Genomic DNA, 27,462 nt, shown 5'->3' on the forward strand with positions numbered 1-27,462 from the left:
AGCGAGGGAGATTGAATATAAAAGTAGGGAGGTCTTGCTGCGGCTGTATAGGGCATTGGTGAGGCTGCAGCTGGAGTACTGTGTGCAGTTTTGGGTGCCGTACTTACGCAAGGATACTTTGGCCTTGGAGGGAGTGCAGAGGAGGTTTACTAGGCTGATGCCGGAGTTGAGGGGGTTGAGCTATGAGGAGAGGCTGAATAAACTAGGCTTGTACTCGTTAGAGTTTAGAAGAATGAGGGGAGATCTCATTGAGACGTATAAGATGATGAATGGGATGGATAGGATAGAGATGGAGAGACTCTTCCCACTCAGAAAGGATAGTAGGACTAGCGGGCACAGCCTCAAGATAAGGGGGGAGCAGTTTAGAACGGAGATGAGGAGGAACTTCTTCACTCAAAGGGTGGTGAATCTCTGGAATTCTCTGCCCGTTGAAGTGGTGGAGGCTATCTCGCTAAATATTTTTAAGACGCGGGTTGATGGGTTTTTGATAAGAGAGGGGATTAAGGGTTATGGGGAGAGGGCGGGAATGTGGAACTGAGCCACGACAGATCAGCCATGATCTTATTGAATGGCGGGGCAGGCTTGAAGGGCTAGATGGCCTACTCCTGCTCCTATTTCTTATGTTCTTATAGGTGGATCAGGGTTCACCGTAGAGAGGTTGATAAAATCATGAGGGGCATTGATAAGGTAAACAGCCAAAGTCTATTCCCCAGGTAGGGGAATCAAAACTAGACGGCACAGGTTTAAGGTGAGAGGGGAAAGATTTAAAAGGGACCTGAGGGTCAACCTTTTCACATAGAGGGTGGTATGGATATGGAATGAGTTGCCAGAGGAGGTGGTAGAGGCAGGTACAATTAAAACATTTAAAAGACATTTGGAGAGGTACATGGATAGGAAAGGCCAAATGCAAGTAAATGGGGCTAGTTCAGTTTAGGAAATCTGGTTGGTACAGACATGTTGGGCTAAAGGGCCTGTCTCTGTGCTGTTTATCCCTCTGACTCTATTTTTAAATACTCATAGAAATGCTTACTATCCACTATATATTTCCAGCTAGCTTTCTCTCATACTTACATTTCTATGTCCTTTCTCTGAATAATTTTTTGCTGGTTTATAATCCTTTGACCCACTGCAAATATTTGCAGAAGTGTACACGTTTGGTGTCTTTAACTTCCTTCCTTAGACGCAGCTGATGTGTCCTTCTCCTAAGGCTTTTCCTTTCAAACCACGTATAACTCGGTTGGGTGTTACCCCGAGAATCATATTTTGATTTAATGTTTTAAGTTTCCTTTCGACTTTGTTTTTGTTCGGGCTGTCCCACCTTCCTTTTTGGGGGGATTTGTCCCTTTTAATTTGTCCCTAAGTTAATTTGAGTTCGTTTATTTGTTTGGTATGCAAAAGAGCACTTCGTTGAGTGTTACGAAATATCGCCTGAAATGTCTGCCACTGCTACTTCTACTTAACCCAATTTCCCAGTTCACTTCAGCCAATTCTATCTCTACCCTTGTAACTGCCTTTATTAGAGTTTAAAGCATGAGTTGTATTTATAACTTGTAACTGAGCTGTATTCACGCGGCAATGACTGGTTACCGATCTGTATCGACCGGGGAGGGAAGTCAGTGGAGGGGGCGGGACAGGAAGTGGGAGGGCGGGGGCGGGGGCGGGGCAGGAAGTGGGAGGGCGAGGGCGAGGGCGGGGCAGGAAGTACGGGAGCAGGGGGCGGGGCAGGACGCAGGACTCGGGGGGCGGGGCAGGCAGCGAGGGGGAGGGCGCAGGGTAGCCTGTGGAGGCGGGCATCTCTCTTTGCGGTTGCGCACTGGCTGGGCCTGGGGCGCCATGGAGCCTGTTTCGGTTCGTGCCGCTTGGCCGTGCGGCTCGGGGCGGCTCCGGGCCTCGGTCACCGGCTGGGACGACGGAGGAGAGGCCGCTGTCCGGTAAGCCTGAGCATGGGTATTAGGATCATCTGAATGCGGTGCCTTCTCGCTAGCGGCTGACTGTCAGTGCGGCCCGGCGGCTGGAGTGCCGGGGTCAGCGGAGCTGACAGTTCAACCGCTCAGGGGGCTGCTTAGCCCCCGGCAGTGACCGGTGAGAGTCCGGCCTTGACCTGGCTTGACTGAACATTAGTCAGGTGTTGGTTGGCATTGGTGCTTTTGAGCAGCATGTTTAGGGCCATCCCTCATTGCTTGGTGTCTCATAGCGAGGAGTCTGAAGCTGTAAAATGTGGAGGAAATTTGTACTTATTATTTTTAAGATGTTGATTGACTGTTTCCTATAATTCTGAGTTTGACTTACAGCAACTGTTGCTGTGTTCAGCTGTTTTAAGTTTAATTGACAGCCAGCACTGTGAGAACAGTAACACCATGAATATTGCAAAGTGCCTACTCTACTGCATGTGTTAAAATCATCCTGTGGTGTTGTGCTGACCGTGACGTTGGTCATTTGTCGCACGTGGTTAATTGAGAATCCAGATTTTATTTAGTTGTATTTCTGATTACTAACAATTTTAAAAAATGGGCGATAGACGTAACTGTTGGTCGTTGATATCTATCCTCATTCAACTAATTTGTACTTTAACCTTTCTGTCTGTTTGGTATGGGGCAATCTTGAACAAGAGGTCACAAGTATAGGTTGTGAGGTGGTAGATTTAAAACAGAGATGAGGAGGAACTACTCGCAGAGGGTGCTGAATTTGTGCAACTTGCTGCCTCACAGCATGATTGAGTCAGAATCATTAAATGGTTTCAAGAAGGAAATAGATATATTTCTTAAAAAGGATAAGGGGATATTGGGGAAAGGTGGGGGTGTAGATTTGAGACCAGGGAGAGATCAGCCATGAACTGATTGAATGGTGGAGCAGGCTTGAAGGATTGAATTTGCCTACTTTGATTTGATTTATTATTGTTGTATATATTAAAATACAGTGAAAAGTATTGTTTCTTGCATGCTATACAGACAAAGCATACCATTCATAGAGAAGGAAATGAGTGTAGAATGTAGCATTACAGTCATAGGGCGTAGAGGAAGATCAACATAATGAAAGGTAAGTTAATTCAAAAGTCTGTTCTTGAGTTGGTTGATATATAACCTCAGACTTTTGTATCTTTTTCCCGAAGGAGGAAAATGGAAGAGAGAATGCATGGGGTCGTTAATTATGCTGGCTGCTTCGCTGAGGCAGTGGGAAGTGTAGACGGCCAATGGATAGGAGGCTGGTTTATGTGATGGATTAGGCTACATTCATGACCTTTTGTAGTTCTTGCGGTTTTGGGCAGAGCAGGAGCCATAGCAAGCTTTGATACAACCAGAAAGAATGCTTTCTATGGTGCATCTGTAAAAGTTGGTGAGACTCGTAGCTGACATGCCAAATTTCCTTAGTCTTTTGAGGAAGTAGTGGCATTGGTGGGCTTTCTTAACTAGAGTGTTGGCGTGGGGGTGACCAGGACAGGTTGATCTGCACACCTAAAAACTTGAAGCTGTCGACCTTTTCTACTTTGTTCCCATTGATGTAGAGAGGGGCATGTCCTTTTTGCTTCCTGAAGTCAATGACAATCTCCTTCGCTTTGTTGACATTGAGGGAGAGATTGTTGTTGCTGCACCAGTTCATCAGGTTCTTTCTCACTTCTGTACTCTCGTGTCATTGTTTAAGATCTGACCCACTGGTGGTGTAAGCAAATTTGAAAATGGAATCTGCTCCTAATTCCTGTGTTCCTAAGGCAAGCAATGTATTTTTGATGATTGATCAAAATCTTTGTGATATGATGGGACACCAACTCTCTGCAAATGCTGTTTCGTTGATTATATTGTTATGTCTATACCTTTGAATGTATTAAGCTAAGACCTCTGAAGGCCTCCATCAACTTTTTTTCTCCAGTTCTGGGCCATATTTACTCCATAATTATTGATTGTTATTGAACATTGCTAGCTAATGTAAAGAACATATTACAATCATGCAGCATTGACCTAAGCATCAGGAAAATCTCTTACTGTATTAAAAATGGAAATGCTGTGAATTCCTCAAAATGTAAGCAACGTTTTGACACACCAAAAATAAAAGAAAATTGTGATATGTTGTGATAATGAAACATGTTTCTGTTTAAATTAGAGGTGACTTATTGTTTCCTTTGATGTGATTCAGTGCAGAACTCGTTACTTTGGAGCGACCTCAAACCAATACTGTGGAAACTCCGTGTGTGCTGTATCTACAGTGCTCTTCTCAACAACCTGCTGACATAGTCTTTATAGAAGTTTTGAGCGAAGCAAGAACTATGGAGGTTTACACAGAAGGAGAGTACTGTGGGACATGCCAAGGCCAAAAAATAGATAGCCTACAAATAAATGGGTAATGCACTGTTTTGGCTTACGATAGTTATGTTAACCTTGCATTAACAGTCAGGGGATAAGTGGTTGTAGCAAGTAAATCCTGAGTATCAATAGCAATACCAAATTTGATATTAATAGCCTATTGGGTTATTGTGGTATTTCTCAAAAAGTCAAATTTATTGCCTGTTTAAATCTTTTTTTGTTTAAAAGAATCAAATTCTAAATTTAATTAGAGAAATTGTTAATTTTATATTTACAATTCTTTGAAAATTAATCATGGTTATTTTCATAAAATATGTTTAAAAGCTCACATTTTGGCTTTTAAATGTTGCTACTATGTAGCATAATAAAAGGTAGAGTGGCTATGTTGCTAGAGTAGTAATCTGGGACCTTGGACTAATGGTCTGGAGATGATTCAAATCCCAACATGGCAACTGAGAATTTAAATTCAATGAAACAAATCTGAAATAAAAAGCTGGAATTGTCATTTAAAACTCATCTTGCCGGTGAAAGTAAGGAAAGAAAACTTTTAACCAGTTTGGCCTCTGTGACTCTAGACCCAATGCAATGTGATTGACTCTTAAAGCTGTCTGCAGATCCCCATACCTTCTGAAGAGCAAATAGGAATGTGACCTTATCTGGGATATACACTTGAGTTTAAAAAAAAATCACATTTGGTAAAATAAGTCCACTCGAAGGTATGTGTAGCCACATGCAATGTTTTATAAATAACTATTGGGTGACGTGGTGGCACAGTGGTTAGCACTGCTGCCTCTCAGCGCCAGGGACTGGGGTTCAATTCCTAGTTTGGGTGACTGTGCGGAGTCTGCACATTCCCTCCATGTCTGTGTGGTTTTCTCCCAGAGTCCAAAAGATGTGCTGGTTAGATGCAATGGCTATATTAAATTCCCGAACGGGCACTGGAGTGTGACGACTAAGGGATTTTTGCGGTAACTTCATTGCAGTGTTAATGTAAGCCCACTTGTGACACTAATAAATAAATGTTAAAAACTTCGAAACGTTACACTTAATTTGCAACGTACACTGTAAATAGTCAGGGCATTTACATTGTTCAGTGCATATAACTACTGTTTAGCTCTGATTGAAGGGAAGATATTGAGTAATGTGCGCTTATCAGCATTGAGAATTGATGCTTTTCTGTGCCTGCAAAAAATATGGTCACACACTGTTGGATGAAGGCCTATTTAATAGCAACAGTGCCGGAAAATTCTTTGCTGTTTTACGGCTTTAAGAACAAAATTTGCATTTATGTCAGTACCTTCATTGTAGTAAAACAGCCCAAAATTCATCAAGGTTCACAGGGTTAAAAACATGGTGGACATCAAATCAAAGCACAGTGATTCAGACCATCATCAAAGAGTTGGGCTTTAAACACAGTTGTTTCTTCAGGAGTTCAGTGACTCTTGCTGAAATTTTGGTAGATGAATGGGGGTGATTTAATGTTGCAATTACTAATTTAAGCCTAGACTTCCATCACTGAGGTGAATAGTAGTAGGAAGTGGAAAAATTCCTGGCTTGGCCCACCGACCTCGAGAGTGGTCACAAAAATATGATCCTTGTTGCCTGGAGCAGGTGCTGACTGGAGGGAAAAAGGCTGGAGGCGGGCTGCTGAGAAGGCATATATAATGAAAGTTTGGCTGCGAGTCAATAAATACATTATTCTTGTTGAAACACCTGAGCCCCAGCAGAAACATTACCTTAATTTCAGCCTGGCTCTCTGAATTCTACTGTCATTACACAGTGTTTATTTACACAAAGTTAAGTGGCTTCAGGGCTTGTGTATTCTGTTATTGATAATTTGAAGGGTCAAGATGCCTTTTAATTGGGCTGTGGTGAAATTAGTTTTAACTTAGTTGAAAATAATGAATGAGTAACGGTTTTAAAAAGATTTTTTTTAACCCATCTACTGTTACATTGACCCACTGGACTATGTTGAAGCAATGGGCATGCAAGTTCCATAGCTTGGCATAGGAGACTCAAAATGCTATGGGAGGTGATTGGGAGCATTACCTTGGTGTGGGAAGGGGCATGAGGAGGACCTTTTTAAAAGTTCCCTCATGTAGGCTATGTTCATGACTCCTCTGAGGGGCTGTGAGCCACGTCTTTTTAAAAGCCTAACCTGACGTCATGAAACTTGTGGAAGTATAGAACATGCTGATCTCTGCAATGGAACTAGCCAGTTTGGGAATGCCAGATGTGGGCTTTTGACCTGAACCAGCCTTCATGCCTTTAAAATGACTCTCAAAAATCAGGCCACCCAAGACCAGAAATCCTGAAAGTGAGATCCATGTACCACTTTTAGAGAACACCTGAATCATCTCAACTCATTAGTTCTAGACAGCAATTGTTAATATAGAATTTGGTCTCCAGGTGAAAGAACTAGCATTAACTTGTATTTATATAGCCCCTTTAATAATGCCACTCTGTGCTTCACAAGAATATTATCAAACATAATTTGACATAAGTAGAAATTATGACAATTAACTAAAGCTTGGTCTGAGATATGCATTTTAGAAGCGTCTTAAAGGAAGAAAGGTGGGTAAAGAGACTGAGATTTAAGAAGGGAATTCCAGAATTTAGGGCATGAGCAGCCAAAGGCGTATCCACTCATATGGAGCAATTAAAATTGGGATTCTCAGGCGACCAGAATTATAGAAATGCAGATATCTGGGAGGTTTTTGACGCTGAAGGAGGATACAAAGATAAGGAGGGGCAAGGCCATGGAGGGATTTCAAAACAAGAATGAGAACCTGCTTCCTAGTGGGGTCATTTTTGTTAATCTGCTATCTTGAAACCACTGATATTTTGAATGAATTGAGATAATTGTGCTTTCTTACCACCAATATTTTATTTCTCTCAGTGACGATGAGCAGATCCTCTTGTTTAGGAAACATTTTAAATTGGATTTTCCTACTTCATCCTGTGAACTAAAGGTAAGATGTTGAGGCTTTGTTTTGTTTCTTACTGATCATGTTTTACTCTTCGAAGCTTTTGACAAATGTTCTGTTTTTAGCTGCTATCTTTAGGTGGAAAAGAGAAAGTACGAATTGGTGAAATATTATTGGGCATAAAACGTGCTTCAGCAAGGATCTTAAGAGGCTTTTCTCCTTTGGGAAAAAACATTAACTTGGAACGAGTACAAACAATGATGGATTCAATGGGAACAAAGCTGTCACCTGGAGCTCAGCAACTTTTCAACATGGTCCAGTTCCAACAGAAGGTGTGTTATCTATTGTCAGAATAATGAGTTGAATGAGTTTTATTTCCAAAGACAGCAGTAATTTTAAGACCAATGATATGGTTATTACAGTGTCTGGTTTTTCTGTGTTAAAATATATATTTTAAATGCTATAGCTCCATTCTTTGTTCTTATTGCACATTTCTTTTATAAAGTGGAAAAATGTGTTCAACTGAAGAAATTGTCTATGATGAAAATGCAGGGGTAGGTAAGTTGGTAGTAAGTTCAGTGATGCATCTAGAATATTCAAGTGGAATAAAGTGCATGCTTTAGAACGCATGCTTGTGTGATCGATGTTTTTCAGTTTGTGTATCTTGTATATCATTGTACAGTCATATATTGTGGGAAATTGAAAAGAAGTGTACATTGCTCTGTCCCTTTCTGTATACAGATGCTAGGTAATGGTAGGTATAATTCAGAGAAGCAGGCCTGAATGTTACTTGGGCGGGCACACACCTGATCCAGACGTGTGTAAAATCGCATGAGATGACATTGGGCGGCCTTGTGTGATATTTTGGTCGGCAGACACAGGTGTAAGTCAGAAGTATGCTTGCTGACAATCAAGAAGTCAAGCTAACTTAAGGAAACAGCAATTGCCTGAGATTTTACCTGGCCCATCTGCTTTTCCAGTTGGTCAGCGGGCATATTGGCCAGGCGGTCTTTACATTTTAGCTGTGACCTCGATCCATGGCGGGATGAAAGTACGGGCTCAGATAAAGTTAACACGTGTGTCTGGAGACTGAGGCCTATATATGATTGTGTTGCCTGGACACTCATAGCATAGTTTTTCATTGATATTTGTCATTCACAAGTCAGCAGCTCCCTTACACATCTCCGCAGCCACAGTCTCCCTGAGGGAGAGCACTGGAAGTGCCAGTTCCCTTGCTCCCTTTCCTCAGCACCTGCCCTCCTCGACAACATTCAGTCTTTCACAGAGCGTTTTTCACGCTGGCCATTAATTAGCCAGCCATTAACAGTGTGATCTTGGGTGGGAATGAGCTTCACATCCATAAGGGGAAGGGTGTATGGTTGAAGTAAGCCATGTGAATTAATTTGGAAAGTTATTTGAACAGCATAATGTGTGTAACATATTGATTGCAAGAGATTTTCATTTTTGGAATTAATTTTGCAGCATTATACTGTTTCATAATTATAATTATCATTTCTGAAATTTCTTCCCTAAACATCTCTAACTCTCTACTTCTCTTTCCTTTTTTAAGGCACTCCCTGAAATCTGCCTCAGTAAATCTTTTGACTGTTTGCTCTAATATTGCCTTATGTGGCTTGGTATTTAATTTTGCATAAATGGATATATTAGTATGTTAAATGTGATTTTTTTTTTAATAAACCTCAAATGTAAAGGTTAACATATGCAGAGCACAAAACAATTTAAGAATGTAGATGTAATCAATGAAGATAATGAGCATTTCGCAAGTTAAATTTGATGAATGATCCCCCATAACAGATTGCCACTTTATTCTTCACTGTAAACCTACCGTCAAACAGCTGCATTGAGAGCTTATTAACTTGTATTTTATACCTGATTCAGCAATCAGTACGAAGCATGATACTGTAGGCTGACCGTGAGTGTATCCCAGTAATGGAGGCAGTATCTTGAGTTCTGATGGAGGATGCTGGAGAGAAATGAGAATCCTTGTCCTTTGGCAAAGGATGCGTCTAACAAATGAATACGACCTCTTGGTGTGATGCCTGCTCTACACTGAGGTCTTTGACCTCAATCTGGGTGGTTACAATTTGTCTTGATGCATCTGCACCTGGCAAATGTGCAGTTCTGCTTCTGATAGATTTTGCTGTTAATCAGTAACAATAATAGTGATTGTTCTGACCTAATGTACTGATATTTCTCCATATAGAATCAGGCAGCAATTGGAGGACTGTTCCAGGGTATCTTTGGAGCAAGAGATTTAACAGAAATTGGAAAAATTGTGAGTTCTCTGCAGTCTGAAGAAGGAATGACCTCTTCCCATGTACTTAGCAAAACGAATCCGACGTCCAGTTCAGAATTGGAAGAAATAAAGGATCCTGGAAGAATAACCACATTGAACACTGCATCCACACAAATGAGAGAGGGTTCAGTCTCGCCTATTGGAACAAACAATAAAAAGACTTCTGGTTCTGAAGACAGTGCAAAAGATGTAGATGAACACAAGTTTGCTGGAGGAGATTTGAAGGGACTTGTGTCAACATTTCTGTGCAAACAAAGCAATGGAGAGCAAAATGCCTTTAGTTCTGAAATGCTTCCTCTTCTTCAGGACCTATGTAGCCAGGTGAATGAACTTCGTATGGGAGAAAAGGTTAAAGTTACTAAAAATAGTGCAGTAGCAGAGGACACATCCAATGGCAGGTATGAATTTTCACAGCAGTGAAACCCTGTTTGTGTGTAGGTTATATCGAAAATTTTCTGACAAGTTCTGTTGAAAATTGTTCAATTCAGCTCTTTCTGTATCCTTCCACATGATAGAAGCTAGGAAAAGTATAGCAGTCTTGAACTAGCCTGTGTATGATCTCTGTTGGTCAATTTATAGCATCTTTGTGATGTAGATGTGGTGGTTCATGGTTCAACTATCACAGATTCCCATTAATGACTTTGGCCCAGGTTTTGCAGTGTTAATAAAATTGTCACCATTCCTCTTTTGGAATCTGCACATGCACCGTTAAAAGTAGAAATCCAAATGTTGCTTCAACATTTGTGCTTCCCCATCAGGCTGGTGAAGTTCCTTCCCAGAGTGTAGCCAAGTAGAAGTCTTTGAACTGGTGGGAACACTCAGTCTCAGTGTAAAATCCTTAAAAACATACCCTGTTGAAAGACTTGTAATTAGGTTTTTAACAGCGCACCGAGTTAATTATTACTATTACATATCCTCATCCTCAGACCCTGATTTTTCCATTATATAAAAATAATTCATATTTTAAAAATTATTTTAGACTTTTGGCATTTCAACTTCTACTTTATTTCCCAATTTTTTTTTGTTTTTTAAAAAAAAGTTAAAATGAAAACTTGTTTTTACTTGAAATAAACACACAAAATGGTGGAATTGCACACTGGGTCTGGCAGCAACCATGGAGAAAGAAATAGTTAGCATTTCTGGGTCATGACCTTTCATCAGAACCTTAAAATCAGAGCCAGGCAATTCAGAAAAGAAGTTTTGTCACACATCACAAAACAGTGATAGAAATATGGATAGCTCTCTCACGCAAACAATGGATGCTATCTTTAGATCAATTGATATTGCTAGCTAAGGGTAATGAGAATAATGAAGACAATGTGCTTGGATGAAGTTACGATACAGATTGCAAATGATTTCACTGAATGGTGGAACTGCCTCAAGGAACTGACTATCTTATTCCTGATCCTCAGTTCTGTTTGGATTTCAATTTTTTCTTTAAATTAGATGCATTGGAATCTCCAATTGTGACTACATTAAGTCTTTCAACCAGACCTGGAACATGATTGATTATGTCTTCAATGTACTACTACACCGATTACAATTTCAATAGAAACTAAAAATCCATTTTAGGAAGTTAAGGGGAAGATACAGAGAAGGAAAGCTTTGGGGCAGGGTGGAGGGAAAAATAAACAACTTCATTTTATTGAGGCAATACATTATTACAGCATCTTTTCTGTAATATTACAATAGGTAAGCTGCTGTTGCATTGATGAGTTCTTCAGTGTCACAGTGAATATTTAAAAATATTCCAGGCCTTGAACTGCTCTCAGGCATGCTATGGAAGGCTGCTACTTTATATGCTGACAAATCAAGCATCAAAGACCAATGGTTTTTGATAAGTAGACCAGTTGTGCATCTACTGTTCTAACTGCTGCAGTATGCATCTCTTTGGTGATTCTCCATGAACTGCTGTCCCACAACAGTTTTGATTTTGATGAACCGTGGATAGTTCAGGAAGTAGATCTTTTGCATATAGTGTTTTGTTTTAATACATTTTGAAATCCTGCTGCTTGTTTATGATGCTGCATTTCTTCACAGGCACTATCAACAGGCTTTATGTTCTGAGTTGGAAAAGCATATCACTGATCACATGGAATCTGTTGAAAAGAGGCTGAAGGATTACATTGATTGTCGAATAAATTTACTGCAAGCTAACCTTGATGAAAAATTTGTTTCACTCACCAATCTGCTGGAAAACATTGCTTTGAACACAACTGTAACCAAAAGCTATGAATGTGACACCATCTTAACAAATGGGCAGCTTTAACTAATTTTTCTTCACCCCCTTCCAATGACTACTGTGAAGCTGTTTTAGTTTTGAAAAACACTGAATGTAACATTTAGTGTAAAGATGTCCAGATTATGACCCTGGTCATCTGAATTGGAAGTTTCAGGCTATTAACTTTGATGTTGATGTGTGTTTTTCCATGAGCCACATATACACAGCAAGTGATCCATGGTCATGTAGTCCAGGCATCTCCATCATATTTGTGCTTATTATTACACACTTTTACCTTTCAGGTTTATGGGTCTGTGGGTTTGGGGGTGGCTGACCCTTGTTCTGTTGCCACATAAATGGATGAATCAAAATCAAGAAACCAAGATCTGCCAAATATTGGCAGCTTGAGATTTATTCAAGTTAATGGGAACTCAAAACCATATATGTGGTCCATGAATGTCTGTGGATTGCACTTGACTGGCCCACAGAAAAAGCTTGGACATTCCCAAACTACCAAACGCATCACCAAAAATAAAATGGAAAACAGAACATTGCGGTTGTAACTTACTCCCCTTGTCTTTTTTTTTGCCTAGTGGCATTTTTTGGGCTCAACTTATTTTGTATTTAAAAAGGAAATTATTTGCACAAAGTACGAAGATCTAAATGTTCCTGAAATAATATTGTGACCTTGAGACAATGTATTATCAGTGTTGGATATTTTTGGTGGCCTAATAATTGTTGTTGCTAAACCCTTAAAGGGTTAATATTAAGAATGTAGAAAGTTCTGAAATTGTTCATTGGCCCTTCCACCTCTGCTTGTTTGGACACTTGTAGCAGAAATTTAAAACTAAGAACACAACTGTAATGTAGAAAACTTCTTAAAATTATACATTTTTAACATGTGATTTCAAGCATTCATTGTTTTAGGAAGACATCAAAGGTTAAATACTTATTGCACTTCGGGAAATGTTTGTGTCTTACTGGCATTAGTACTAAGATAGCAGGAGTGCAATGTTACAGTTGCACACTGCATTGACCTCAATATTAACTTCACTATGTACCTGCCTCAAGGTGCTGTTACAGCATGGTATCAAAAGCAGGAAAAGTATATGGGTTTCTTTGGAGATGCTGCTTAAAGCGGAAACCTTGCTTTCTGCCATTTTCCTAATAATTTTTCTTAACTGGCTTGCCATTGAGGCGTTGAAATGTATTGCTAGTGCATGAATGGGAAATTACAATGGTTATGTAGTAAGCAATATATAAATTATAGTATAAGTTGAGCAAATACAAGTTAATGGGAGCTTGGTCAGATAAAATGTAAAGTGAGCAACTGAAGGGGAATATATACATTAGCGTAATTGACTACACCAAGCTTAACCCAATATTCAACTGCTTCCTTCAAAGCTTGTTCAATTTATTGGCCTTCACATTCAAATAAAACATATTTCTGGTTAACTGTGTTTTGGAAGAAATTTTCTAATGATAATTGGGACGGTTTCTTATAAGTAATGTTAACTTTGCATTTGGTGACTGTGCCAAGCTGGGAGGCCTATAGACAGTGATATCATATTTGTATAGGCCAATGAAAGAGATTTTGTTTGAATTTAAAAATTTGTAATTTTTTATAAAATATAAGTTATTACATTGTGTTCAGACAAACTGCTTTATGATTTTGTTTTATTTTGACTTTGCTGAAGACTGAAGTAAAAGCACAAAGGAAAAAAATGTGCCACATTCAATTATATCTGTTTAAAGGTGAACTTTGTATTTGAGTGTGAATGCAGTATCCTCAAGAACCTGAAAGTTGTGCTGAAAGTAATAAATGTGAGTGCTTTCATATAGAAATATTCTTCAAACTTAAGTATACAATTGCAGAGCAGGAGTTTAATTTGTCTTCCTCCACGTTCTTCTTTTCCCAGTATATTTTGCAGAAAATATTCACAGTAAAATTGTAAGCAACCAACATATTTTCAAATTGTTGGCCAGTAGATTATACCAGATGTTAACCAGCAGGTTGATAACTGATACTGACATTTGTAGGGCGTGTGCTGGATATAAGATTTTGAATTTGCAGTAAATGGTATAAAACACTATTAAAAAATTTCAATGCTCAAAATACTGAGTTCGCATTATGTATGTACCTGTGATAGATATCCTGCGACATTCACAATATATCTGTCAAAAGACTGCAATGATAGGAGTGTTCCACCACATCATAGAATGTACCACGCTGCTCTAAAGTTGCAACAAAGTTTAATCTAATGTCTCTTTTGGGCTACCGATTCTAGTCTTTATACTTAAATATTTAATCATATGCCTGTCCTTAAGCTATGCTTTGGTAAATGAGACTGTTAAAAGAGAAGCAGTTCACCACAGACTACAGATTATATTCTGACTACATCCCTTTAAAGCCACAAAGTCTAAGTATTAATAGACATTGCGTTAGCCTATTTATAAGTGAGTTAAGAGCTTCCAGAAGTTCAGTTCATGATGGAAATTTATTGTTAGGGAAAGTAATTGCAGAGAAAAGTGATGTTAACCTTTTAAGGGAAAACGACTCATCAAAAATAAGTATTGTAGACGTACAGCATAGGAGGAGTAGAGTGAAAAAAGGGGAATCTTTCAAACGAGAGGGAATGAGCTGTTAGGTGATCAGGTGGAAAATAGGAGTGACTAAAGTGATGATACAATAAAAAGGGAAGGCTTGATGAAAGAAATGATAGGGCAAGGAATAGGTGATTAGTGAAAGTGGAGCATAAAAACCTGACAGGCTTCAGTGGATTAGGTGAAAGAATATGGAAGGCAATACCAGGGATACAGATCACCTTACAAATGGGGAATCCCATCTCAAGAAGGTAGATACTTTGTTTCCCTTCTGACTCGAGGGCTATTGGAGTCTCCCATTTGCCAAATGGTTCCAGCATTTGCAGATTTTGTATGCAGCATTTGTATTTTCGTTTGGTTCTGTTAGTTTGATTTTTAACAAGGTTTCTTTTGTTCATTTATTTAAAATGTACTATGCTTGACCTACTTAAAAAGATTATGCTTTTTAGAGAATTTTATTCAACAGATTAATTGGGAACTTTAAATAGATGGATGCTGTCTTAATCTATTTGAGGAGAGTTGAATTTAATTTTGGAGATGAAATGAGGTAGTCACGGAGCTATTGAAGACCAGCCACTTTCTTATTCAAAGGTGAGACAGATTCAAGAAGCCATATGGCCTGCTCCTGTTATTACTTACAATCTAATTCTCCTTATGTGCCAGAATCTGTACATATATTCAGTTCTATACCTAATTGTACTCATCTAATTATTGCCAGTGCCCACCACATTCATATAGTCATATAGATTCAGAACACGGAAATAGGCCCTTCGGCCCAAGTTGTCCATGCTGCCCATTTTTTACCATTAAGCTAGTCCCAATTGCCTGCATTTGGCCCATATCCCTTTACATCAATCTTAGCCATGTAACTGTCTACCTACTTTTAAAAGGCAAATTGTACTGTGTCTACTACTACCTCTGGCAGCTCATGGAACTGGGCATGCAGTTTTAAAAAGCTTTTATTCCTGCAGCAAGCAGTTTGGAAGGCAGATGCATATTGACCTTCTTCACAAAGGGATATGAATACAGGAGTAAAGATGTCTAGCTACAATTATATAGAGCTTTGCTGATGCATCTGGAGTACAATATATAGCTTAGGCCTTATCTAAGGAAGGATGTGCTTGCCATTGTGAGAGTGCAATGAAGGTTCACCGGACAGGGTGGCACAATGATTAGCACGGCTGCTTCTCAGCACCAGGCATCTGGGTTTGATTCCAGCCTTGGGTGACTGTGAGGAGTTGTACATTCTCCCCCATGTCGCCTGATGTTCTGGTTTCCCTCCATAGACCAAAGATGTGTAGTTTAGGTGGATTACCCATGGATTACAGGGATGGGATGGAGGCAGTGGGTTGCTGTGTAAGATGCTCCGTCAGAAAGTCTGTGTAGACGCACAGGGCCAAACAGCTTCATTCTGCAGCGTAGGGATTGTATGGATTTGATTATCTTGAGGGAAGATTGAGGAAACTGGACCTTTATTCTCTATGGTTTTTAAGAATGACATGATCTCATTGAAGATTACAAAATTATGACTGGTGAGTCTGCAGCATGGAAACACAATTTCAGAATGACAGGCAGGTCATTTAAAATTGAGATAAGGAGGGATTTCTTCACTCAGGATGGTGAATCTTCGGAATTCTTTATCCAGGAGAGCTGTTTAAGACCGAATTCAATAGATTTCTGGATACTAATGATGTCAAGGGATATGGAGATAGTGGGGAATATTGGTGTAAGAGATTGATGACCAGCCATGCTGTTTGAATGGTGGAGCAAGCTCGATGAGCCTAATGATCTTCTCCTATTTCTTGTGTCCCTGTATCACAGTAATTGTAAGTACATAGCTTTAAAATTTTAAGACTTGAAAATATTTAAATTGGACAGCACACTGATGTGCCTTGGATCTCGGTTAAGGTTGAACAGGTACGTGAATAGGTGGCTCACTTGGTTACACCCTACCAATGTAAAGCCAAAATATATTTTGTTCAAACCCTTTGGTGAAATTATTTAATAGCTTACTGGCACTCGAGCTGGATTTTATATTTTGTATAGCTTGACAATAGCAATATAATTAATGATTTCAGAATAAAATGCAGTATTGTTTTTGTTTAATTTGTTATGTAACTGCTATATGCTTTTAAACTTTGGATGATGTTGAATGAGAAAGTTGCTTCATAATTGCTAACGTGGATTTTTTTTCTTTGCTCCTGAGTTTTATCATAACTGCAGCCAACACGGAAGAGCCAGAACCAACAAAGACAAATGGCAAACTTATTTCAGTGGTTTTCTTGTTTGGTATGTTTCATTTGTTCAGGTTGTCTGAAATACTTACTTTTAAAAACTCATCCTAAGCTGTGAAGCAAAATAAAATGCTAATTATTATTCTACAACTTTGTTCTTCCAACTTATTGCGCTTTTGGGAGGGCACGTTGATATAGAACTGTATGCATTTATGAAGTATTTAGATATGTTCTCAGTTCATTGGGTCCCATCACAATACCCTTTGAGTTGTGGAAAACACAATGCTGATATGACGGAAAGAAGAAGAAACCTATAGCATAGAACAAGGCCACTTGACGCATCCAGTCTGTGGCAGCACGGATCCACAGTTCTGTGAACCACAATTTTACGATGCAAGAAAATTGAAGGATAAAATATGCAGGAATTTAAACACATCAAGCAGCATTATTAGACGGTGATGATATGTAATATGCATTGGTTCTTTCACACACCTGCAAACAAATATTTCAATTAGTCATAAATAAGACTTCCAATATTCAAAGCATTAATAAATTTAGTTAATCAGCAATTTGAGATTTTCTAATTATGTTAAAAAAGGATTGAACATTGTATTACTTTAATGTAGAAGAACTTCAGTTTCATTTCAATGCCTTTTTGGTTGATGTCCAGATGCTTGTTTTATTGCAAGAATCTAGCTAACAGATTGTATTCATTTATATCTTCATTTCTTCTTATTAATACAATACTGTTATGATTTCTTAACACTTAAAATTATACTTTAAAAGAAATATTTCTGTGTCATATTTTTGCTTCTGGAGACAGAAGATTGTGAATTCAAGCCTGGTTCCAGAATTACATAGAAATGATCAAATGGAAACATACTTTGGCCCAATCATTTCACTTTGGTATTTACCTTCAAGGGATATGTTACATACTTAAGTGGTTGCACAATGGTTTTAAGAGCAGGTCACATGATTTGATGGTGATGCCATTTCAGAGGCTTCTGCTTTTAATTTCAATTTATTTGTACAGCCAAGAGATACTAAAATAAATCTATTGTTTGAATCTGTGTGTAAACAATATCTTTAACTTTTTGTTTAAAATGCATAACCTGTAACGTAGGATACTGCAAAATAAAAATTGTTGCTGAGGCAGGATTTTATATCATCAAAAACATTGAGAAAAGATCATAAGGTAGAAAAAAAATATTGGATTCTCACACTTCGAATATTAGAAGACTGGTGAAACTCAACAACAGGATTAGAGAGTGAAGGCTGGTGAAGGAAGACCGAGTAAGAAAAATCTTTGTATGGTTTTAAGAAGGGTTTTTTTTCCCCAATCAGAGAAGGGTGAGATTCTGGGCAGTATCTGGCATATTTGAAAATAAGGGATACTTTGCTGTATGGCTGAAGTTGTTTGAAAAAAAAATCAAGTCAATGTTCTCCAGGGTAAAAAGAGGAGGAGTACTGGGAAACTAGTAAAAAAAGTACTGTAGTGTTGAGTCACTAGTGCGTGCAAGAAAAATGGGTCAATTTGAATCCATGGATAGTGTCTTACATGTTCAGGTTGTGGTGTGTTCTTTTGCTGCTCTTCCTCTTCATTTTGTCACTTGGGTCTCAAAGTGCTAGAATCCTTACTACAAGGATACCACACTATCTGGTTCAGTTCAAGGCAATAGTCTCCCAAGAGTTGATGTCAATGTTGCATTTCTTCATCAACTCCTTGAAGTGCTCCTTCTATTCTCCTCTGAGTCTGCACTGATTGAGCTGGGAGTAGGAAGTCTGCTTTTGGAGATTGACATCTGATATCCAAACTACATTACCAACCCAACAAAGCTGATAATGGATGATCATAATCTTGATGCTTGTGGTGTCTCTTGGTGCATTTGTCTTCCAGCTTAATATGTAAGATTTTCCGCAGGCAGCGTGGATGGTACGACTCCAGTACCTTAAGTACCTCCTATACATTGTCCATATTTCAGCTCGAAATGTAAGGTAGGGATCATGACCACATGGTAGACCGTGAGCTTGTTACCGTTTTGATGTCGCGACAAACATTTTCTCTACCTAGAGGTGATGTTGGTGGTGGGGCTGCATTTAATTGAGTGGAAGGGTGACAAGTGGGGACCCTGCCATCTTCCCACCTCTTTCCCCGTTAAGTCCAGGGCAGACAGGCTTGTGGACCCCGTTGTCAACTAAGGCCCTTAAGTGGGCAATTAATACCCACTTAATGCTCTTAGTGTGCCCAGTGGTTGATGGGGAAATCATCATATAGGAAGCCAGAAAGGCAAAATCTGTCAATGTTGCTTGGAGGCTTCCAGGATGGGGTCACTCAGTGCCTGATAAAGGGATTCAGCATCAGAAGGGGGAGGGCTTGTTGAGAGCCATATCCTTGCCTTTGCTATCAACTCCTTCCCCGCTACTCTGTGACACTTTCCCTGTGACTCCTTTCTTGCTATCACTCACCCGTGGCCTCAGTCCCTTGGTGACCCCAAGCCTTGGCTGGGGGGATTGCCAGAACCAGACACTGTTCCTGTTGCCAAGCAATGCATAGCTGCCAGTCTCTGGCCAGCATCCCTCAGTGGGCAAAATATCCACCACTAGTGCTCTTGATGCTCAGGAAGGCTTGTTGCTGCCCAGTTAACTGCCTGATTGGCAGTTAAATCAGTGGACCCTTCCAAAAGGAGTGTTATGAAGTTGGACAGAATAATTGTAGATTGGGAGGTAGGGAGTTTGAATTTGGTGTTTATAAAATTGTAAAATGCTAAGGGAGGAAAACATTGCATGGTCCAGTTAAAAGGTAGTACTTTTTGTGTGCTTGGAGATTTAAAATGCACGTACAGAGAGCCCAAACTCAAACATTAGTATCAAAAGGCCAAACAGCAGCATTTAATCAAGACAACAGGTTTTTGAATTTAGTCAATCAATTTGAATCAGGCACTTAGATACCAACAGGCTATTAAATTTAAATCTGATGGTTTAAACAGCATAGAACCAATCCTATTGTGGGAAATATTCATATGTCATCATGGGTATAAAAGAAGGGGGCAGTGGGACAAGGAGATAAGAGCAATTGCCACCTGCCAGAGCTAACAGCTCTCAGCTTTCCAGTCTCTTTGGCCCTCATAGCTTCATCTATGTCTTAGAGAAAACATCTTCTAGATAGCAAAGGTACCAAAGAAGAAAGAAGTTCCAGGTAGAAGAATCAACAGAAAAAAATCTAGAACATTCCAGGAGACACAAAACCTGGTTGTAATTTAGAGAGTGATTAAATTCTATTTTTGCTAATGAGTGGGAATTGTATTTACTTGAACAGCATACCATTAGAAGCTTGTTTTATTCAGGAATAATTAATAGTAAGAAGGGATTTATTCAGATTGTTAACAATTCAGTTAATTTGTTCACTGTTAGATAAATAAATTGTTATGTGTTGATTTTAGAGAAAGTGTCAGGGATTTATTTTGTATTTAACCACTAGAAGTTACTGAAGTGCAGGTCACACCACTTCTCACACACACACATGTTTTACAGATCATAGGGTGAGATACTCCTCTTTGGGTGTCTCTGTGTTACTTCTTAGAGGCGAGATTCACCTCTGCTTTATGACAGAGGCAATATGGGGTTCTCCTGGCTTTCCATCTGGCAGGTGAAACTAACCCCCCACTCTCCTCCATTAAATACTGCACAGTGTATGTTCTTTGGAGCAGATGTTAGAAATGAACATAGACAACTAAGTAAATGGGCAAAATGAGGATAAATAGAGGTTCCACCACTTTGTATCTAAGAAAGTCAAACCGGGATTTTTAAAATGGTGATAGACTAGGAATTGTGGAACAACCAATGCATTTAGGTATGTGGTTTAAAAATCACTTGAAGCTTGTCCACAGGTAGGTAATGGTATCAAATGGATCATAACTTTTATCTCAAGTGGGGGTTGAAACTTAGAAATAAGCAAGTGATGCTTCAGTTGTCCAAAGCCTTGTTCAGATGTTATCTGAAGTATTGTGTCAGATTTTAGCTACACAACCCAGGGAAGAATATAATGGCCTTAGAAAGGCTACAGTGGAGATTCATCAGAATGATGTTAATCCTTAAAAGGTTAAATTCTGAGGCCAGTTCAAAAAATGTTAATGGAATTACTTAAATGAGAAAAATTAGGGTTAAATCGTTTGAATTCTTTTGTGATAACATAATTAGAGCACAGTGACTGTTGCAATTAGTTTCCATTGTGTTATTTCAAAATTGGCATTAGGAACATTCCTCCTAATTTTAATGCATAAATTAACATTTCTTAACCATTATTGATTAGATCATAGTTTCTCAATGTCCAGTCAAAGATATGAGATACAGTAGGACTATCTACAAGTAGTGCTGAGGGTTAGATTGGTCCATGCAGCTCCTATATTTCCTTTACTCATGCCTGCAACAGGCACCAGACCCTTTAGGTATGCTGGTAAAGGGCCTAATGCATGCTTTAGGCCTTTCCATTAACATTGGTTAGCCCTGAGCCAGCCAGTGCCCAGAAATGTAAATAATATCACAATCATCATCTCAATCACTGTGGCTCCTGGTCCTTGGATCTGCAATCCCTAGATCCTGGCTTTGATCATTGACGTTCCAACCCACCGTGACTATGACCTCTAAGATCCCCAAAGAAACCTTGATTGCTTCATCCTGAGCTTATGACCATGAGCTCTAGACCACTGGAAACTAACATCTGGCAGAACCTCATAACCTCTATTCCAAGAATCCTATTACCTCTTCAATATCTTCAACATTGAAGTCCCCAGACCAATAAGATGACCACTTAATTCTGTACCACTCCAGTCGTTGTGGTGCCTCTCCCTGCAGTGTTTCTTCACTGAAATCATGTCCAATGCATAATAACTGGAGCTGGTTGTATCTCCATTTATGTATAGGGTAACCAATATAGACTCTTGAATTTCACACTGCACAAGAACAGTGATAGACTGTGCAGAATGACTGGAATGAACAGTGTTTGCCTCAGATCCACATAGTAAGATTATTCTAGCATTGCCCTAGCGAATAGTAAGTCATAGAATGCTATGGAACATTAAACATGTAACAGTTTTGACATCAGTTTATTTGTAATTTAGTAGAAGATGGAGGAAAAATGGAAAGGGCATTGTTAGTAGATATAGAGAAAAATCTATGACAGGTTTTAATGAATGAATATCAGAGGGTAAGGATGAATGAGAGATCATCTATAGAGAATGTCTTACATTTGTTCTGTCTAGAAGTATAGCAGTATGTGGTTGGAAGGGAAAAGGATAGAGGGGGAAGAATATTTGGTATAGAAAGGGGTTGGGGGTGTGTGGCTGCACAGGGGTGGGGTGTGTTTGGAGAGGAGGTGGGGGGGCAACTGGTTGGACAGGAGTGTGGGTGGAGACAGGCGGGAGGTGTGCAATAGAAAAACTTTCCTAAAGGGGACATTATTCAAGATATTTCAAAAATGGCCTTATTAAAAAGATTCATAGCTGTTGAGAAAAATCTCTGCAGCATGAAATGGGAAATGTTTCTTCCTGGAGGCAGATTTTTTTAGGCAGGCAAATGAGAGAGTTCCATTTCCAGGGGTCAAAGGAAGGCACAGGGAATAATGAGCTATCCATTGCAGAAAGGTCTCTTCATGGTATGCATGCACAATTTAAGAAGTCATTAGGAACATATGTGGGAGGCTGTTGCAAGTATAAGGACAACTATACTTCTTTGGTGTGTTTCTGTGAGAGGCTTTTATTGAATTGATTTCTGCCTCCAGAGGTAGCCTTATGGCTTAGTCACATGAGTACAGAAAGCCAGAGGTGTCAATCAGACTGGTTATCTTTCAAAGCAGAAGCAACCGCCTTAACCATTGAACTAAAGACACAAACATCCCCTCCTAGTGAACAAAAGACACATTAGTATGCACAATCCCGCTACCTACTATCCGCACACTGTTTTCATGTTTTAACAACTGTTTGATATACTTGGTAGTCTCTGTACATGCATTGCTCATGTATAGAATGGAATTTACCAGTCATGTTCAGCCAAGACTGGGAACTATCACCTGAGGACAATGGACTTTTAAATGTGTGTCCAATTTTCCCCACAGTGGGCTGGATTGGAAAATTAATCCCATTATCTTTAAACGGTGCAGGTCTCTTCATGGAATGCATGTACATTAACATTAGCTCTTTATGTCTGTATGATGTTCCCTGCTGGAGAGTGTCATCCCATGGTCCTTATTGTCTTGGTGACTGTTGTTGTTTATTGGTGATTGCTGGGAACACATGGCTCTCTGGGATTGATGGTAGTTCCATGCTTAGCACAGCTGGTGAGATCCCTTCAGCCTGACCTGTGGCTGTGAAGGAATAGCTTTGCTCATTGTTCAGATATACCTGAGGTAGCCCCTATATATTTGGCTGGGTTTTTTCAATTCTTGGTTTGAGTTGCCAACTGTAGAATTATGGTTCATTCTTTCCTCTTGGTAACTTTGTGTTATCCCTGAAAGTTATTCAGCCAGATCTTGCACAACTTGGTTCACTGAAAAATTTGTTTGCTTTCAAAGGTATAAACTCAGCTGGGATCTTGCTGTGCAAATCTTCCTGTTGATGTATACAGTTTCCTGTAGGACCATTTCATTTACCTCAGACTTGTGCATTTCATTGCACTGATGTGGTCAACAACAATCTTGCAGTTTTCTTGAATATTATTTGCATCCCTCTGGTGTCCTTTCTGCCCTATCACTAAAGTCTTTTGTTGCCCTTTCTCTGTTTGCATGTTGAGCATTACTAGCCCAAGCTTTAGGTTTGTTCCAGCTGAGATGAGTGGCCATTGCATCCCGTCTATGATGTAGAACTCAAGATTTTCCTTCTTGTCATTGCATTGATTTGTTCTCTAACTACGAGTCTTATGCCTTCATAGAGCCTCAATCTTATTTTGTTGAACTGCCTTGCATAGATCTTAAAGGTCATTATGTTGCACATGACAGCAGTTTCTATGTGGCATTTCTCACTTGATCCTTCCCCTCTGCTTACAATGGTCACCACTGTAACAGTCAAACAATTTGTCGACTTAACTGAACAAACCTGTCGTATCGCATTTGGTGCTTCACCAGACTCATCTGTTGAAATCTCTCCAGCAGCCATCTGTATAGGCGCATTTTGCCTTTTTCTGCTCAAACAATTGTGTGAGAAATGATTTTGTTTATTGCAATAAAAACACAACTTTCCCTATGGTGGGCAATTCTTCTTTTCCTGTGCATGCAATTTTCCACAGTATTTGCATCCTGCTGTTTGTCATTTCCATTCCATTCTTTTGGCTTGGATTGTCTCCCAATATAGTATAACTCCTGGCCTGCTCTGTCATATGTATATATACTCTGGCTGATAATTCACAATTTCTGCATTTTGACGCGTGTCTGTCACTATATTTAGTGTCAGTTTCTCATTTTACTGTAATCCTGTTCTCACTCAAGGCTCTGTCACTCTTAGGACCAATCTATCTTTAATCAAATTATCTTTTAGTTGTCCAAATACACATGATTCAGCTATCTGCATTACTGACAAGACATACTAAGAACATAAGAACATAAGAAATAGGAGCAGGAGTAGGCCATCGAGCCCTTCGAGCCTGCCCCGCCACTCAATTAGATCATGGCTGATCTGTCGCTGCTCAGTTCCACTTTCCCGCCCTCTCCCCATAACCCTTAATCCCCTCTCTCATCAAAAACCCATCAACCCGCGTCTTAAAAATATTTAGCGAGGCAGCCTCCACCACTTCAACGGGCAGAGAATTCCAGAGATTCACCACCCTTTGAGTGAAGAAGTTCCTCCTCAACTCCGTTCTAAACCGCCCCCCTTTTATCTTGAGGTTGTGCCCCCTATTTAAGGTTCTTGTTTTCAGTGTTGAATATATAACGTTCATACGTAACATTCATTTCGGATTCAAAATGTGCATTCAGGGCTTTCAAAATCTACATCAACTTTCTTGGTTACCCATCTGTCAGATTTATTGTAATATACACTTTGTAGCAATCCCTCCCCAGCAGGAGAAATAGTGTCACAAAAACAGAAGGGTTGGCCCCATTCTCTCCCCACCACAGATGCTGTCAGACCTGCTAAGGTTTTTCAGCCTTTTCTGTTTTTGTTTCAGATTCCTGCATTCACAGTATTTTGCTTTTATTTCATAGGAGAAATGGTGTGGCTACTCTTATCAATTCAAACTTGTAAATTAAGTCTTTTGCAATCTCATTTTTTGCCATTACAATTAGGAAAACTACCAGTTTTACCATGCATCATTTTTTAACTAGACTGGAGATTGGGCTGGAATATTTACTGCAGCCATTTTACTCACTCAGTAAGTTAGAAACATAGAACCATCGAAAATAGGAGCAGGAGTAGGCAATTCAGCACTTTGAGCCTACTCCACCTTGCAATAGAATAATTTCTGATCTTCTATTTCAGCAACATACTCCCACACTCTTCCCATACTGTTTGATTTATTTAGACTGATTGACACCTTTACATTTCTGTAGTCATAGCGTCATAGAACAATACAGCACGGAAACAGGCCATTCGGCCCAACTGGTTCACTCCGACCACGGTACTCTCCCAGCTAGTCCCAGTTGCCCGTGTTTGGCCTATACCCCTCTAATGCTTGCTCATCCATTTACCTATCCAAGTGCTTTTTAAATGTTGCTCTTGAACATGCCTCAACCACTTTCTCTGACAGCTCATTCTGCTTGAAGAAATTGCCCTCAGGTCCCTTTTAATTCTTGCCCCTTAAACTTATGCCCTCTAGTTTTCAATTCCCCTGTCCTGGGGAAAAAAACTGTGTGTGTCCATCCTATCTATACCCCTCATGATCTAATACACCTCAATAAAGTCACCTCCTCATTCTCCTATGTTCCAAGGAATTAAGCTCTAGCCTGGCCATCCTCTCTTTATATCTCAGGCCCAATAGCCCTGACAACATCCTCATAAATCTTCTCTGCACACTTTTCAATTTATCAATGTCTTTCCTATAACAGGGTGACCAAAAGTGTACACAATATTCCAAGCGCAGCTTTGCGAACAACTTATAAAACTGTAAACTAATGTCCCTATATTCAATGCCCTGACTGATGAAGGCCAGTGTGCCTTCTCCACTGTATGATTCTATGATGGTAATTACACTAAAATCATTGGCAACAGATAATGGAGAGGTGGTGGTGTAGTGATATTGTCATTGGAATAGTGACCCAGAGACTCAGGTCAATGCTCCTGAGGCCTTAGTTCGAATCCCAGCATTGTAGATGGTAAAATTTGAATTGAATAAAACCTGGAACCATGAAACTATTGTCAATTTTTATAAAAGCCCATCTATTTCATTAATGTTCTTTAGGGAAGGAAACCTGTCATCATCCTTACTAGGTCTAACCTAAATGTGACTCAAAATCCACAGCAATGCCCTCTGAAAAGATTACCAAGCCACTTAGTTCAAGAGCAACTAGGAATGGGCAACTAATTCTGGCCCAGCCAGCGATGTCCACGTCCCATAAATGAATTAAAAAGATTGAGCTCGAAGAGTGGTGTCCAAGGTTTGAATTGTGTTGATGGTGGAGAGAAGATGGCCATGCTGAATTGCCACTTAGTGTCAGGGGGACTAGCAGGGTAAATACTTAGGATTACAGGGATAGGGTCTGGGTGGGATTGTGGTTGGTGCAGACTTGATGGGCTGAATGGCCTCCTTCTGCACTGTAGAGATTCTATGATTCAATGAGTGTGAACGATCAGCCTCTCCTGGGCATTTATAAATCACTTGTAGAGCTGCTTCATAACGAGAATGTGGCGACATGGTGGCACAACAGTTAGTACTACTGCCTCTCAGTGCCAGGGACCCAGGTTCAATTCCCAGCTTGGGTCACTGTCTGTGTGGAGTCTGTATGTTCTCCCCGTATCTGCGTGGGTTTCCTCCCACACTCCAAAGATGTGTAGGTTAGGTGGATTGGAAATGCTAAACTGCTCCTAGGTGTCAAGGGTGCTGGCATACGTGGGTTATGGGGATAGGGCCTGGGTGGATTGTGGTCTGTGCAGATTTGATGGGCCAAATGGCCTCCTTCTGCACTGTAGAGATTCTATGATTCTATGACTTTATGAAGTTGGTTCTGGGAGTGAGGTGCGGTGGAATAGTATTTTAAGCTGGTGGGGACACTGGTGGGCTTCCAATTGGATGGGTAGCACTCTGGAGCAGTCAGCAGGAGCAGCTTGGTTCAATTTCCAGGAGTTGGGGATCAGGGTCCAATCCCCAATTTCAGGGATCTTTGTAAGGGGGTGACACTGATGTGATGGAGTTTGGGGAATGGGGGTGAAGCATTCCTGCTCCTCCTGGCCTTCTCCTGAGACGTAGGAAGTTTGGCCATCAATGTTAACACTGCTGAACACAGATTAAATCCAAACCAGCCTCCCAGGAGTGGGTTAGCTGTTTGTCCCTTGCTCTGACTCCATTAAAGAGGTGAGTGTATTAGAGTAGGTTCATGTTTGGTTTGAGATTTTACCAATTTAATGTCTGATCTGACCCTGACCCTTACAACTGGTTTTGGGGATTAATGCAATGGAGTAAAAGGTGAGACGGTTCTGTTTGAACGATTTTACAATTATCATCATGGGGAAAGGAAGAATTAATATTTTTCATTTGCTGAGCCAATCCTCCCAGCAAAGTTTTACTTCCCATATTTGGACTTTCCAGAGGGTGAGAAGCTGCTGAAGAAAAGTGTTCAGCATGAGGAGAACGAATTGTTTGACAGCAGCTACCCATTTTATATGAAAAAGACACCCTAGTTATTCTTGATCTTAAATTATAGAGATTTATGAGGGTGGCATGGTGG

The 27,462-nt window shown here is 39.9% G+C and overlaps 1 protein-coding gene across 1 annotated transcript; it reads left to right on the forward strand.

Annotated features, from left to right (window-relative positions):
- The first annotated feature begins 1,794 nt into the window (after positions 1 to 1,794).
- Positions 1,795 to 16,723, forward strand: c17h10orf88 (chromosome 17 C10orf88 homolog). The gene is made up of 6 exons (XM_080205695.1): positions 1,795 to 1,931; positions 4,129 to 4,332; positions 7,195 to 7,267; positions 7,348 to 7,554; positions 9,447 to 9,937; positions 11,580 to 16,723. Exons 1-6 carry the CDS (start codon positions 1,834 to 1,836, stop codon positions 11,806 to 11,808), a joined length of 1,302 nt encoding a protein of 433 aa, XP_080061821.1. The 5' UTR covers positions 1,795 to 1,833; the 3' UTR covers positions 11,809 to 16,723.
- Positions 16,724 to 27,462: the final 10,739 nt, after the last annotated feature.

This window comes from Carcharhinus amblyrhynchos, chromosome 17 (genome assembly GCF_965287045.1).
Source record: "Carcharhinus amblyrhynchos chromosome 17, sCarAmb.v2.hapA, whole genome shotgun sequence".
Lineage (NCBI taxonomy): Eukaryota > Metazoa > Chordata > Chondrichthyes > Carcharhiniformes > Carcharhinidae > Carcharhinus > Carcharhinus amblyrhynchos.

Bases quoted from the DNA above. Each gene is read 5' to 3' on its own strand.
- c17h10orf88 (XM_080205695.1), top strand. From the start codon at position 1,834: ATGGAGCCTGTTTCGGTTCGTGCCGCTTGGCCGTGCGGCTCGGGGCGG. The intron at 7,555-9,446 runs GTGTGTTATCTA...TTCTCCATATAG, and splicing joins TGGTCCAGTTCCAACAGAAG to AATCAGGCAGCAATTGGAGG. The intron at 9,938-11,579 runs GTATGAATTTTC...ATTTCTTCACAG, and splicing joins GAGGACACATCCAATGGCAG to GCACTATCAACAGGCTTTAT.